The sequence below is a fragment of the Ostrinia furnacalis genome, unplaced genomic scaffold (assembly GCF_004193835.3).
Source record: "Ostrinia furnacalis isolate ACB-3 unplaced genomic scaffold, ASM419383v2 OfSCF6789, whole genome shotgun sequence".
Classification (NCBI taxonomy): Eukaryota; Metazoa; Arthropoda; class Insecta; order Lepidoptera; family Crambidae; genus Ostrinia; species Ostrinia furnacalis.
Window position 1 is genome coordinate 81979 of NW_021137028.1, and position 16876 is coordinate 98854.

The following is a 16876-nucleotide window of genomic DNA, read 5'->3' on the forward strand; positions in this document are numbered from 1 at the left end:
TCTAATGCAAATATCATTTTGTTATTATTTATTTTCCAACTACTTTTTTAAAGCAAGTTATTTTTGAAAACGTCTGAAAGTAATATACTTAAATAATTATACAGTGTATGTTTTTCAGCTGAAAAAATTTTTGTTTATAATATAAATCTTAGTGTTAACATAAGCAATCCATATTAATTATTATTACGTTTCAGTACAATTTACTGTAAAATCTTTCAGCGTAAATAATGAAGGCAAATATTTTGTTTTTATTTGATACAGCGGTATTAATTTATAACCTTTCATGAAAACAATTCTTCGCATTTCAAATAAATGAAATAATTACGTCTCTCATACAAAAACATGCTGAAGCCTTTTAAAGTCTATGTTCATTTCATTACAAGTTTCAGTATGAGCCAAAATTCTTGAAGCTTTTCCAAAATGGCGGATACGGGAAAGATTCTTAATTCCAGATTGAACGCCGCTTCCGAAAACGCTTGCCGCACTGAAACGGCGAAAAATAACCGAAAATTAACCAAATATTTAACAAATACAACTGAAAATTATGAAAAGGAAACATTTAACATGAAAATAAACAGTATCATTATTGTGTTGCAGTCATTTTACGTTATAATTTCAATGATTTCTGAGCAATATTTAATATTGTTAATTCTACATTCGTGGTAGAGTCAATTTATATTTGTTAAGATTTAAAATAAAGAAGAGCTATCTGTACCTAAGTTAGTAACTAACTATCGGCACCTACATTTTTTTTAACAATCAATGAAACTTCATTTCATGTTAATAATATTTTTTCGAAAATTAAAACACGTTTTCAGACCTTTTTAACACGTTGAGTGCGAAACCAGGTCTATAGACCTTGTGTACGTTTCGCTTACCGTGCGGCTAAGAAAATTATAGTCTTCCTTGTCGTGCGAAAGGCATAACTTCAATTGGGTCCGGTGTAGGAAAGTGATGAATATATATCTATGATGTATTCTTAAAATAGAATCCAATGATGTACCTACCTTAATACCAGGTTTTTAGACCTGGTACCGCACGGAAGTAATAAAATGTCTTCACAATGCGAAACCAGGTCGAAGCACCTTGTACCCTGCGCACCTGGTACCGCACCCCACGCTAGCTTCGTGCAGCCAGTGTTGCCTCGCATTCGTAAGAAACGCACATGTCGACATGGCGTCAAGAGAAACAAACAAAATCAAAACTGCATGCCAAATTTCAAGCGTCTAACTTAAGCGGTTTAGATTTTTCATACAAAAGGATTTTCCCGCTAATTCCCGTTCCCTTGGGAATTTTGGTAATTCCTTTCTTAGTGCACCTCTACGGTATTTAAGCTACGTCCCTTCCAAATTTCAAGTGCCTACGTTTAGCCGTTTAGGCTGTGTGTTGATCTGTCACTAAGTCAGTCAGTTTCTCCTTTTATTGTATAATATTTAGATTCTTTTTTAACTACAATGTCGTTTATATAAATTACATTGATGTTTTTTAGTTCTTTTTTGTTTCTTTGAGTAATATTTGATTTTAATATTGATTTGATTTTAAAAGTGGAAGAAAAAACGTAAGAAACTATTAATAGCAGGGTTAATAGCCAATGGATGGCTAATAATGGCTATTAATAGATAATTATCAGTTATTATCCAAACTAGCTGGCTCACAAACCCATCTCTAGGTGTGGTCCCTTGTTTATTGCCTGGCATCGGCTGTGCCGAAGAACGGGCTGTGGATGCTTTATTACTTATTTAAAATGCCTTATTAGGAAAATAGTTTTTAGGATGCGTTGACGACTTTAACTTAGAAACGACTCTACCCAATGAAAAACACTGGATTAATCTGCATTTTGGTAGTTCAATTTGATTAACAGTTGGTTAACATTTGGATAATTTAACTACGGATCAAAAAACTGAACAATAACAGAAGCTTTACCACGAATCGAAATCCCTAAGCGGGGCCACAGGCAAAAGCTTGTTTTCAATGCATTATTAAATATATTATGACATCAAAATGAAAAATGAGGGCGTGATCAATTCTATTCCATCGCGCGTGGCAGTTGGTTATTCTAAACGGGCATTTGCCATTTTCTCGTTCCTGAAGCGAGGCAATAAATGTGTTCACGTCAAAAAACATTACTTATTTAGCATCTCGTTATCTTATCTCTCCTCTGACCATAATAATAAACACCCGCCCCGGCGGAGTTCTGTTAATAAATCACTGGCTTCGCAGAACGTCGGGACACCTACTTTATTCATTTTTTGGGTGTTAATTCTTATCATACTTTGCAGTGCCATTAAAGTTTAATTTGGTGATACTGAAATAGCTGCTTGTGTTTTAAGACTAGAAAAACGTGCTAGGCTCTCAATTTAATGATTTACCAAAAGCGATTTGTCAGAGATTATAATCAGCTAAAAGTCACCCTAAATAAAAGGTCAAGCAAGAGCGCGCGGGACATTTATGCAATTAAACAGTATCTGCCTGACAATGAGTATGTTTGCAAGAAAATCTGCAATTTGTAATTCAAATACCTATTGCTTACCTCGGAATAAAGATTAATGCTCTACTGGGTCACTCATTCAATGCACAAAGATCGAAGCCCGCCTACTACCGTGATTTACGTCTCACTTTGTAATTTTAGATTTTAACTACCAGAGAGATGATTCATGTCCTGTGTGCCTACCATGAGTTTACGTTAGGTGAGCTCGCTAGCGAATACGTCAAACAATTCTATGAAGATTTTATTTCTTGAAAGTAGCCGCTAGGGGCGCTGCACAATATGTCATACATTTAAATGTCATTTTTTTACGCAGTCGCTAGCGAGCACACCTAACGTAAACTCATGGTAGGCACACTGTAAGCCTAGGCGCAGACCACCAACTTTTAGTTGGCAGATAGTTTAGCCCGATTTCAATTTGTATGAAGAATCGGCCGATACCAAATCGGTGTAATGTGCGCATTTTCATACATCTCCATACTGATTAACAGCCTGACTCAACCAACTATCGGTCAACTAAAAGTCGGTGGTCTGCGCCTAGGCTAATTGTAAAAATTTACTTAGATGTAAATCTGTTTTTTTGCAGTTTCGATGTCGTTTGGGATGACCGGCAATCAGAAAACGGTGAACTTCGCCCGTACAGATTGCTGTACTTCCTACAAGATGATACTATCGCTGTCAAGGTGAGTAGTTTAAAGCATTTCCTAGTCATCAGTCTATAAGTATCTATTTAAAGAAAATAAGCTTAGCTCTTGCTCGAATCACATTATCATTAGGTACAGTCGCGGAATGAAAAGGTTCGTCACCTTAGTGTCGGTTTTCGCTTGCACTAGGTAGAGTCAAACCTGCCAACATAACCGTGCAAGAAACAGTGCTGCTAACATTTAAATAAATATGACGTTTACTGACGAATAAGGTTTTGCTTGTTTATTTTTCTATCCCATCAGTGCAATGTTACTAAATGTAGTTTTTTTTATTTAATAGATAATGGCAGGTTGAATCAACAAGAAGGTTTTAGTTTATCAATCATAATAATCTTCTTGACAAGTTAAATCGTCAAACAACTTTTATCTGAATAATTTTGAACTTTACTGACGAACAGTTAAAGATTATTTTCTCTAACTCGAGATTATTCTGTAACATAGTTTCAAAAGGTATTATGTGCTCGCGATTCGTTGAAGGAATCAATTTGAAAACTGACGAACCTTTTCATTCCGTGACTGTACATCAGACTTCATTAGAGAATCATCTTCTACATCATCGAAATAGTTACATTGATTGCATTTTCGAATAAACATAATACAAATAGGAATCTCTGCCATTACGAAACACGATTTTCGTATTGAAAGGGTCTATTCTGAAATACAACTTTGGTATACCATCATAGTCGACAATATCGAAATTGTTTAGCATAGTAGACCCCCTGTATTAAATTCCTCTTAACTCCTGAGCTTCCAAATTGTACGTGCGAAAACCTGGCTTGAGCCTTCGTTACGCCGAGCCCTTGACTAATTCGCGCTCGCGACTAATCCCCGCTTAATGATCGCAACCTTTCTCTCCTAATAACTATTTCTAATGAACTTTCACGGTTTAGTACCAAAAATGATACTTTAGCATTTGCGAATGTCGTACGTGTCTTTTTGCAAGTTTGTAGCTAACGAAAGTGAAGGGCTTAAAATCTTTATTTTAAAAAACTCATTAAAAACTCATTAAAACTCATTTATTTCTGTAAATAGGCTTAAAAAAGCACTTTTACACTTTTATTTTATTTTATTCAGGATAATAAACAATTGTAGGTATTCATTTAACATGCATTGGTATTTTTGATAGTTAGTATGCTCAAGTTCACAAACCACTCTAACGGTATTTATTGGATATCTTTACTAACGACTATCAGTTTCAATTTTCTATTAAACAATGTAATTTTAACTTTAAAACAGTTTTAAATAAGTCCTTGTAACAAGCTAATATTTTCGTAAAGTTTTTACGTAAAACGGCACGTGTTCTTTCCATCAAAACTGTTCGTAATATTTTGTACTTATAAAACAAAGCTTGTTCTCTAAATATCATAAATATATTCAATACCTCAATCCAATCAATAAGCAGTTACCGAACTTTTGTAAACAAAGCCCGAGAATCAATAGCGGTACTCGTACCAACTACCCTTTAATTTATTTTTCCAGGAACTACACGACGATAGAGGCGGGAAAGATCCGTTCCCGTTACTGCTCAAGAAAACAAAGCTGCCAAAGAAATGGAAGGAGAGGCCCGGTAAGGCAGCCTCGCTTCACGACTTAAAATTTGTTTTAATGAAACGTCCCTGCTGATTTAAACTTTAAGCTCTTTGTAACAAAAACGATGATGATTTAATTTACTTAATGGGAACCGTATCTCTATAACCTTTTATATTGTATATCAACGTACCTACCAAACTTGAATTCAAAAAGAACTTTTTTTTAAACTCACAGCATAGCAAAGGAATACAACCTTGGCCGCGCACCTCTAAGTACACTTGAGATTTTCTCGGCGATTTATAGTCAAGAAAAAACACGTTTCCGATAAAAGTCTTTGATAACCTTTTTGCAGAATAACTATCACAGCGTATTGAGTAATCAGGACCCTTTACATGAGCGGCAAAGCTTAGGAATCGGCACAAAAACCTCTAATGGCCCCACAATGGCGCTTGTTAGAAATCCTCAAGGAAAAATGCCGATAAAAAATGTACGTGGAAATGATATGTGCCCGAATACGCGAGAAAATATCGAATTCCTTCGCCAGTAATGGCTCAATCAGAATAAAGAGCTCTCGGAAAATATGAATGTATTTTATACTGATTACGGTGCTTGTGCAATTGGGCTACCAAATGGTAATCAAATACGAATACTATTTTCTTTTAACTAAAAAAATATCTGGATTCGAATGATGTAGGTATTATCACATAGCCAAAGGAGCATGTGCACCGAGGTCCTTGAAGGTTATAGTCGATAAAATAACACTCATGTTTTATGGTGATCGATAAAACTTTGTCATTATATTTTGTGGGCATTTTGACCTGATATCAGTATGAAGATATTCTTGGTACCCGGCGCACATAACATTTTTGTTCCGAATAATGTACATAGAAAAAATTACCTACTAAGTTTGAAGCTATAACGATAATCCTTACAAATATGAAACAATACACATTAACGCTCAAACGTCGTATTCCCAAGTCATAAACAACAAAGTTGATACGGAATAAACTGTTATGAGACAACGCCAGCACTTTGCGAGGACATTCTCATCGCTTGCTATATAAAATGATAATTTCATTCGACGGATTACTTGAGAGAGCACAAGTCCAACTTTCATAGCTTAATCCCCTTAAAAGCTATTAATATAAAACGACCGCCTTATTTATTCGGGCCGAAAATATTATTAAACCCGCCACCGTTGCAATAAGGATTAGGAAATGTTTTTAAACTACCCAAAGGCTTATTCGCGAGTCGATAGAGCACGATTTATGGTTTGTTTTCGTTTCCGAAATTTCCTGATAGTGGCAAAAGAAAATAATAATGATTTGAAATTCAAAACACAGATTGTACATTAATTTTAGTTATAACTACAGCTACAACCTTTCAGATTTCGTATTCTCACATCTACTATCGCATTAAGATTAAATTATGGCATCTTCACAGCAGACTACAAGTAGGTACCTACAATACATAATACTTGCATATTTTAAAACTCATGTACATATTATTGCTATTGTTATATAATCTTCGGCTCCTTAAAGGACATGAACCCGCAGCTCTGTTTCTGTAGTCACATGTTATTGCAAGTAATTATTTTTAAAATGCCTATTACATTGCGTAAATCCTTAGACAGATATCTTCTACTTTAACTCTAAATCCTCCGACAAATAACCTAACTCTACCTCATTTTAGCGTTATGGCTACTCTGCTGTCAAAATAGAGATACATTTTATCGATAAACTTTAATTTACGTTGCCCTCAGACTCCGGTTAAAGATACAAGAACAATCCGTTTCAATTTCCCGTCCAATACAAGTAAAGAATTCTATCGTTTCAAGCATCGATACTCTGTAGGGATTATCCGGTGCGCCAGAGCGAACTAACTCCTACAAAGTGGAACATCGAAATGCAATTTGAAAAGTTAAACACGTGGAAACGAAGCATTATTCAAACGTGCTGTGGATGCAATTTTAAATAATATGTTAGGATGTTGTATTGCCAGTGAGGCAAGCATAGCTGAAACATGCAGCAACCACAGGGTTAATTAAGCGAAATGTTTCGTGTGGAAAATAAAAAAGGTAATTTAGAAAAGCATAAGAATGGTGTTGAATTTTACTTAGTAAATTAAACTCCTTCATCCAATATAAGTTATACTTTTTGTGCGCCTGAAATATTTAATAAAATCGTCATCATTAAATACGGAAGTAAGAAAACTATGATCGCCTGAAACGTTTAGTACTTACAGAAATTGAAGATTTCTTCAAATAAAAACTTGCTTAAAAAAATTACATGCTGGCTATTTAAAGTAAAATAAGTTTTTAAGCCCAAAAATTATTAGTTACAAACGTAAAATAATACTCACTATAAGCAGGCCTGTTCATCTCCGCGAGTTTACATCGAAAACAAAACACGCACGATGGCCCACCTACAGGATACTATTCGACAAGGCCTCACATACGAGCGAACATTGACTCACGCACGCGTATTCTTGTGTATGATGGAAGAAAATAAAGAAAATGGTGTACTAAATACTGTGCAGTATTTAACTGCCTAAATAATAATAAAAACACAGAATGTACTTTTTTAAGTTGCCTCAAGACACTGAGAGGTAAATAAGTAGTTAATATTATTCATGATAATTCATGCTTTTCCTCCGCCATTTTCCGCAGTTTGGCACCTCACGTCACATCATTTTACCGAAGTCAGCCCTATAGCTTCGGCGCAGTGCCGATCACTGACGTTTGTCAACAAAATGGTGCTTGACTCTTGAGACAGGCTAAATTACACCATATTGTTAATGAAATTGAGCATACATTTTTTTAAATACCTTCGCGAAGTAAAACTTCTGTACGTAGTACTTATTATTATTCTGTGCTATAAGATACTGGCTAGTGCATAAATACGTCAACAGAAAAATAAAATTAAACATAAGACGATGTGTGTTTGCGCGCGAGGACTACATTCTACAGTTCCCTTTTCACTTGGGGAATGAAAATTTTGAAACTGCGTGAATTTCAATAAATGTGTAATTGATTGTATGGACGATAGCATGCTATTTTATATCAAAAATGGTATTTTGTTATCGACAGTACAATGACAAAAACATTGTACTTATGGCGTTAAAAACTTATGTATTATTGGTAGGGTTAATACTGGGACGTGTAAAAGTGCTTTTTTTAAGCCTATTTACAGAAATAAATGAGTTTTAATGAGAGAGTTTTAAAGTTTTTAATCTTTAAAACTTAACTTTTTAATAATTATCATACTTCCACATTTAGTGTCGTTTCCATCTGGCGTCATGGAGACCACAGAAGCGGAGGTGACAGAATACTACTCGCCGAAGGACCTGATCGTGGGGCAAACAATATTCGTGCTGGGTCGCCGGTTCTTACTGTGCGATTGCGATCCGTTTACGAGGAAATATTACAAGTAAGTTTGAACAGCATTTAAAGATACACCAAAAGTAAACAGGAATACTTTTGTAAAAAAAACGATTCTTTAATGATTTAATTTTCATGAAAATTTAAAATTACACCTACCAATGCAAAGTATGCCTAAAGTAGGTATAAAAATAATAAAATCAGTCAACATCGATTTTTTTTATATTACATGAGTACCGTACCTGAATATAGTGACCGTCAAATAGCTAGTGACACCCAAAGTAGTCAAAAAGTTGCTGACACTTTATTCCAATTTATTGTAACAAAGACGTGTTGTGAAATTTTTGGCTATTTTGGATGTCACGAACTATTTGACGCTGACTGTATTTGTCTCGAAAAATCCACAGTGGTTCCTGCAAAGACAAAATGTTGCCTATTAATTCTGAAGTAACGCACAATTCTTTGTAACTTATACATAACTTCAAGCACTATAATGGCATTAAAAATTCAATTACGGCACAACTGCGACAGTACAAAGGCGTTGTTTGCATATTCTTTCCCTTTCGCCCATTGATAGAGTATCCCGTAGTCATCCCGTGACGTTGAGCGATGGTCATTCCCCGTGCGGGAGATTTGTGGCTCTGTATTGAAACCTTTTTACATTTCAGTGAAGGCAGGTAATATTTTACTCTATCTTTCTGGTTTAATTAGTCGAACATAATTAAAATTACACACGGGTATGGTAGCTATACCGTTCACTATTGTAACTTTATTTTATTCAGTAACATTGGATAAGTTATCCAAGAAATCTATAGCGTTGTCAGATACGCGAATGATTAGGTATATTGTTATTGCAATGGTGCAATGCAATTTTAAGACAAAAACCTCTTATAGTATCTAGCCACAGATTTAGTACATTACTTAAATAACACAAAAACTACAAAGATACCAAAATATAGTCGCGTTTGTAGTACTTCAGTAGCATGAAGATGTTCCAAAACATTAAAAATGATTTAATCTTCTACAAGAATAGAGACTTTTGTTGTATCTGTGCAATTCTTTAACAATAGAAGTAGCACTGCTTCGTTGCCAGGGTATAAACCGACAATTGCCGTTGCGAACACGACATTTCCCGCGAAATTTATAATGTTTTCTTACTAAAGCACTGTGCAATAAGAGGTTTGTTGTAGGTAAGATAATATACTGTATTAGAGGTTAAAGTACGGAAAATCATAAAATTTCAAGCGTCTGAAAGTGTGTCCAAAAGGAGAATAAATATAAATTTGATGCGAGTTACAACATACATTTTTGTCATTTACTCTATGACATAAAAACCTAATGTAGTAAAAAGTCGTTTTTAAAAGTTATTTTACTGTTTTGTTGTTAATAACCTTCGTTTGGAACTTTAAAAGTCATAACTTCCTTATAAGGTGAGATTTCCTTCGACAAAAACTTCTATTGCTGGGTAATAATTACGTCCAGTGTGAAAATAACGAGCGTTTTTCAACAATTGCCAACCATTATTTGTTACAATAGAGTTTAGTAAGAATAGAAAGAACTTCTTTATCTTATTTTAAGTAAAAAACTCTTAGTTCTCCAGTGTTTTAAAATCTTATACTTAAACATAAACAAACATTTCCAAACCTATACTTATATAAACTGTAACTAATAATAATTAATACTAGGTACTTATTGTATGTCATTGGCGTTGCCGAAGTTTAATTAGATTTAAATAATGAAATAGTGTAACGTTTTATTAGTCCTTTGGGATAGGCAACAATAGGACACATTTAAATAACGAAACACTAACCTATATTCGTTGTTCTAATAAGGAATGACTTTACTATTACATGGAACACTATTTTTTATAGAAAAGTGTTAGACATGACGTGTCTTAGCTCTACCGTGGCTCTACCTATATTACGCATTTTTTTTCTAGCATTATGTAGTTCCGATCATATTAAAGATATTGCAATTTAATTCCGTACGAGTTGGTATTTAGGAAGTTCATTAAAACTTTAATAATGCCTGTTGCGACAAAAAAGGGAAGAACTTCAACTTGTCTTTTATGGCACACCAAATGACAACATATTCTTTGTTTTTCAATAGAGTTATCTTTTACATAAATTAACTGTTCTGTCTAATAATTTCCTACATCCTCGCGACAGGACGATGCTAAACATAGATCAGCCACCGCGCGTCGAGGTGCAACACGAGACTCGGAAAGAGTTTCCCAAGGTGAGTCCACGTCTTTATCTCACTTTATTTTTCTTCGCTTTTAAACAAACAATTCATTTGATTAATAACGCGATCATTATTGTTACGGTGACTTTGAAAACTGCAGTTTTGTTGACTTTTGTTTTAAATATGAGATTGTGCGGGTTTTCTGTAACAAATTGGACGTGACGGTTTAGCTTTAGGTATATGAAAAACCGAACTGAAAAAGAAAATAAACACAACTTTACGTAACCTTCCATTTTCAGAGTTTTCCTCCGCACATTGGCATTGGGGCTCCAGAGGATACTTTGCAGTCTTGCTACGGGTTGATGCCAAAACCTCCACATAAAGATGTCATCAAGTACAACCTAAATGCTAATAAGGTAAGATGTTGCATGTAACTTATGTCCTCGCTAATAGAAAAGGGTTTGGTAATATTTATGACTTAAATCTAAATCAAAAAGTAAATGTCGACTTAATTTTCATTTTATTTTGACACGGAATACATAAGTATTAGGGTAATTTATTTGTTATTTTTACTAGTTGTTTCTACTTCTCCTTTACTACATAACGCAGCTTCAAATCTCTAATGGATTAAACTTAAATAGGACTTTAGGTCTTGGCTAGATTGGAAAAGTTTTGCTATACAAACTCTACATTGTAACAACCTATGCATGCACATTCTCGCACTACCAGTAGACTGTGTGTATTGCGTCTTGCGGTCACTGGTACAATGTCAATTGTATCGTATGTAAGTTATTACCGACATGCTGTGAATACGACACGGAACGGACATCGAACACAAAGGACCTGCACGTCTACAGAGAGCAGTTGGATTACTTTATCGCTTGCAATACCACAGTGAAATGGAAAAGTAAATCATGTTCATTGTTCTTATTAGCAGTCTCAAATTGAACTCGTGTTTTTTTATGTGTCACGATTTCATGTAGGCAAAGGTTGTGATTTCGTACACGTACTAGCCTTTATTTAAGTGAAACACAAGTGACTTGGTTGCTGCGGTAACTAGTAGAGTGGTGTGAAAAGAGTGCAATATGTGGCGTTCCGTAGGTAACAGTTCTGTCTTATGGGTGATCTCATCTTATGTTTCGTGATATGACGCAAAAAAACACACACACCTCCTGCACCGCTCTAATTCCACTGGAGCCTACTCAGTTAAGAACTACCTAGTCCTAAAGTATAAAATTGCTTTACTACATTCCACTATACTGTGACAATGGATTTTCACCCACCGCGCAAAGTTAGCGCCACGTAACAATTTGCTGGCGACTCTGTACTTCGCAGGTCACCCGACTCAATTAAACTTGCACCAGACGCGAGCAAAGAAACACTGGCTCGTCCTCAGAGACGGATCCTTGGAATCTACTTTATTACTCCTTGAAATATTAAACAACTTACTATGCTCCTTATTTCAACACTCAAAGCTTTTGCAAACTTCTTGAACCTGGTATTTGTTCGTGACTTCAGATTTTATAATTTAAAATAGTTAATTAGTTCACGTTTATTACATGTAGGTACCTACATTAAATTGGAATTGAACCAAATCTATTTCGAATTTTCGATAAAGCACTTGCCATTACCTTTCGTCTGATTTATTTCATGATGGCTCCAAACTTAATTCAAACTTACCCAATTTATTTGATTTCGAGTACCCGATTTACAACTGATTTTACTGAAGTCGTGAACAAATGCATAACTCACGCCCGTATTCACAAACATTACTATGAGGTCTCACAGTGCGCGTGAATGCACAGGGTCACACCACACACGAACCTATAACAGCTTAGAGCTCTATTCTACGCTGTGCGTTCGATTTGCTGCTTCACATAAGCCAGCATCGTTTGTGAATACGGGCGTAAATATCATCTGCAAATGTACCTAATGTATACTTCTATTGAAATCTTCTCGCAGTATCTCCGCTACCTCTGCGAGCTTGACTGGATCCACCCCGAAGATAATGGTCGTAAGTTCGTGCTCGCGTACAGTCTCGCCGATGGCACCATCAAAATCGGCGAAGTCCCTCGAAGAAACTCCGGCATCAAGGAGGGAAAGTTCCTCAAGGCTATGAAACTGCAGACCCCCGAATCTGACCCGAACTTTCCTACTTATTTTACGCCAGATAAGTTTTACATTGGTAAGCAGAATCGTTCTCCATATCTCTATTATTATGTAAACGCCCATTTACCTGAAGAGCTAATGAATGTTAATATTTATTTTTTTACCTTAGAGCATAGGTTTCCTAAACATATTTTACCTACTGCCCACTTTGAGAATAAATTATTTTTTACTACCCCCAGTTTTTCACCTACTTAAAAACCACTTTATTAGATGAAATTACGAATCGCTCCCCTATCCTCTACACAACGCTCTAATTTTTTTCTGAGTCTCTTACTCTTTAAGTCTGCAGCGCCCACAAGGGGGCGTTATCGCTGAACATCTTTTGCCCCATTCCAGGGGCAATTGTCCCGGTATTCAAGCACCGCTTCAGGATTATCGGCTGCGACCTCTTCGTGTACCGGTACATGAGCGCCAACCCGGACAAGTTTCCGCAGGAGGTCATCGACAACGTGCGCAACTACCACATGCGCGAGGGCAACCTGAAGGACGAACTTGCGGTACCTAAGTATTCTATAGCTTTGATGGGTGTTCTTCTTCTTTCTATTTCTTATTATATCTTCATAGAATAAATCAAAAACAGGGTTCAAAGAACATTGTTTTTAAAAAAGAATTCGGAACCTGACTTACGTACTTATTATGGAAATTATAGAAAAGGCCTAACTTGCATAAGTGTTATCAGCGTGCAGAAAAAATGCAATTCAGTCTACAATTCGAATAACTGCAGGGCACAGGTTTCACTCTAACTCTGCCGTACACTTACATACATGCTAACGAACTATCCCAAAAACTGCACTGGATAGTTTTCAATTCAATAAATTCGTTAAAACCATTTGTAGGAAGCCGTCCGTGACGAGCAAGCGGCCGAAACTCGCGCGCAGCTCGCCAAGATCGGCCAAGCGGCCGTGGCCGAACCGAACGCGATGGAGCGCTGCCTCGCCGCCCTCGACGTGGTGGAAGGCAGCGCGACACCGCCGCGCCCGCCCACGCCGCCGATGACCACAGACAGGATATCTTATGACGACTCCCTGCGTGTGGCGAGGATGAGGTAAGTACATTGTTACAGGGCAGAGCGTTAGAGACAAGGAACCTCTCAAGTAGGAATCAGAGTAATAAGAGACAAGGGACCAATTAAGTAGGTAGGTATTGTGGGTTAACCGTACGCGATGGAGCGCTGCCTCGCCGCCCTCGACGTGGTGGAAGGCAGCGCGACACCGCCGCGCCCGCCCACGCCGCCGATGACCACAGACAGGATATCTTATGACGACTCCCTGCGTGTGGCCAGGATGAGGTAAGTAAATTGGATAATAGTATTAAAAGACAAGGGATCGCTTTAATAGGAAGGTACTGTACTGTGGCTGAAGCGAAAATAATGGAGCGCTGCCTCGCCGCCCTCGGCGTGGTGGAGGGCAGTGCAACTCCACCGCGCCCGCCCACGCCGCTCATGACCACAGATAGGATATCCTATGACGACTCGCTGCGTGTGGCGAGGATGAGGTAAGTACATTGTTACAGGGCAGAGCGTTAGAGATAAAGAACCTCTCAAGTAGGAATCAGAGTAATAAGAGACAAGGGACCAATTAAGTAGGTGGGTATTGTGGGTTAACCGTACGCGATGGAGCGCTGCCTCGCCGCCCTCGACGTGGTGGAAGGCAGCGCGACACCGCCGCGCCCGCCCACTCCACCTATGGCCACAGACAGGATATCTTATGACGACTCCCTGCGTGTGGCGAGGATGAGGTAAGTAGATTGTTACAGAGCTAGGAAGTCAAGCTTGCAGAGGTACCTAGGCTATTACTTAGGTAGGTAGTACTTAGGTACTGTGACTGAACCGAATGCGATGGAGCGCTGCCTCGCCGCCCTCGACGTGGTTGAAGGCAGTGCGACTCCACCGCGCCCGCCCACGCCGCCCATGACCACGGACAGGATATCTTATGACGACTCCCTGCGTGTGGCGAGGATGAGGTAAGTAAATCGTTACAGCAGAAAGAAGGTCAGGTAAGAAAAGCATTAAAAGACAAGGGAACACTTAGGTAGGTAGGTACCGTGTCCGAACCGAACGCGATGGAGCGCTGCCTCGCCGCCGATGACCACAGACAGGATATCTTATGACGACTCGCTGCGTGTGGCGAGGATGAGGTAAGTAGATTGTTACAGGGCAGTGCGTTAGAGACAAGGAACCTCTCAAGTAGGAATCAGAGTAATAAGAGACAAGGGACCAATTAAGTAGGTAGGTATTGTGGGTTAACCGTACGCGATGGAGCGCTGCCTCGCCGCCCTCGACGTGGTGGAAGGCAGCGCGACACCGCCGCGCCCACCCACGCCGCCGATGACCACAGACAGGATATCTTATGACGACTCCCTGCGTGTGGCGAGGATGAGGTAAGTAGATTGTTACAGAGCTAGGAAGTCAAGCTTGCAGAGGTACCTTGGCTACTACTTAGGTACTGTGGCTGAACTGAACGCGATGGAGCGCTGCCTCGCCGCCCTGTACATGGTGGAAGGCAGTGCGACTCCACCGCGCCCACCCACGCCGCCCATGACCACGGACAGGATATCCTATGACGACTCGCTGCGTGTGGCGAGAATGAGGTAAGTAAATTGTTATAGCGGTGGATAGAAAGGTGAGTAGAGCATTAAAAGACTAGGGCCCATTCAAGTAGGTAGGTAGGTATTGTGGCTGAACCGAACGCGATGGAGCGCTGCCTTGCCGCCCTCGATGTGGTGGAAGGCAGTGCGACGCCGCCGCGAATGACTACGGACAGGATATCATATGACGACTCGCTGCGTGTAGCGAGGATGAGGTAAGGAAATAGTTACAGAGCTAGGAAGTCAAGCTTGCAAAGTTACCTAGGCTACTACTTAGGTAGGTAGTACTTAGGTACCGTTGCTGAACCGAACGCGATGGAGCGCTGCCTCGCCGCCCTCGACGTGGTGGAAGGCAGCGCCACGCCGCCGCAAATGACAACGGACAGGATTATCGTATGACGACTCACTGTGTATGGCGAGGTTGAGTAATTAGGTGGTTTACGAGACAAGGGACCATATTATAAGCTGTAAAAGAAATCGGACACCAACCAGTTTAAAATATTTTTATGAGCTCCCGAATTTTTATGTGCCGTCGTCTCTACCTAATTCTCGACGAGTTAACTGGGCGTTCAATGTTAAAAAAAAAATTACTTTATTTGAATTTTTTCCAACAGCAAACCTACTTGCGACAACGTAATGCCTCTGAAAGGCATCCTCAAATCGGGGGCCGCGAAAGACGACCACCAAAAGGTGGTTTGCTTCAGCGGCCCCGCGCCGGACGAACACCGGGAGGCCAAGAAGGTTCCCACCTATCCCCCGGGAGAGCAACCGCACTTTGTCGACGATCCAGACTTCTGCGAGAGATTCAAGGAAGCGGTGAGAGACAATGTAGAAGGGAGTACTGATTTATAATGATTTTAAGATTAAATTGTAACCACCTAAGATTATATTGTAAGTCTTTGCCTAGGCGCAGACCGCCGATTTTTTATCGACCGATAGTTTAGTCGGGCAGTTAATCAGTATGGGCATGTATGGAAGTGCGCACATTACACTGATTGATTCTTCATACAAATTAATCGGGATCCACTATCTGCCGACTAAAAATCGGTGGTCTGCGCCTAGGCTTTGAAGTAGGTATTCTAGCTTTAGTTTTTATTTTGTGTTAGTTGATGAAAATCATATTATTAACTATTTAATTACTATTAAGAGAATTTGTAAATTATTTATACTTTGTAAAATATTAGTATTTTACACAGAAAACTTTAGTATGTACTATGAGTAGTAGGTACATAATTATAAATAAACTGCTCACCTAGTGTTATATTATTAAAATTAATATGTAAATTGCATTAGTTTAGCCATGTAATTGATAAGAAATGACCAATGAAACCTTATCGAGTTATCTATTTATTTAAGTAGGTATTCATGTTACCGTAGTCATAGTTAAATAGAGTTCATAAATACCACGTACATAGGGTCATAAAGCAAGTAAAGGTAGCGTAAGGTTAAGAAAAAAAATAAACAAATGTTTTTCATGATATATTTGTTTTTTTTTTTTTTTTTTTATCCACAACGAGGAAGCTCTTGGCCTGTATCTCACCTGTTTTTCCAAGAACATCTGTCAACAAAAATGAAACTCCATAATAAGAACACGAATTACAAAAATCGATTGCGAAGATAATAAATACCATATAAAGTTAAAGCTCTAATAAATTAGATAAAACCTTTCCCGTATCATATTCCCTACGGAATAATTTTACAAAGATCGTTACAAAAAAATACCAAACAGTTTTCGTTAATTTTACGAGCTGCCGTGGGAACAGCGGCCCTTGGAGAGGAATTTCCTTATTAGATAAAAGTTTTCCCGTTTCCACGGTACCTACTTAACACAGTTATAGG

The 16876-nt window shown here is 38.2% G+C and overlaps 1 protein-coding gene across 1 annotated transcript; it reads left to right on the top strand.

The window, feature by feature from the left end:
- The first annotated feature begins 10450 nt into the window (after nt 1-10450).
- On the top strand, nt 10451-15894 carry LOC114362833 (EF-hand domain-containing protein 1-like). The gene is made up of 6 exons (XM_028318376.1): nt 10451-10518; nt 10582-10698; nt 12245-12467; nt 12788-12948; nt 13288-13496; nt 15652-15894. Exons 2-6 carry the CDS (start codon nt 10645-10647, stop codon nt 15887-15889), a joined length of 885 nt encoding a protein of 294 aa, XP_028174177.1. The 5' UTR covers nt 10451-10518; nt 10582-10644; the 3' UTR covers nt 15890-15894.
- The last annotated feature ends 982 nt before the right edge of the window (nt 15895-16876 follow it).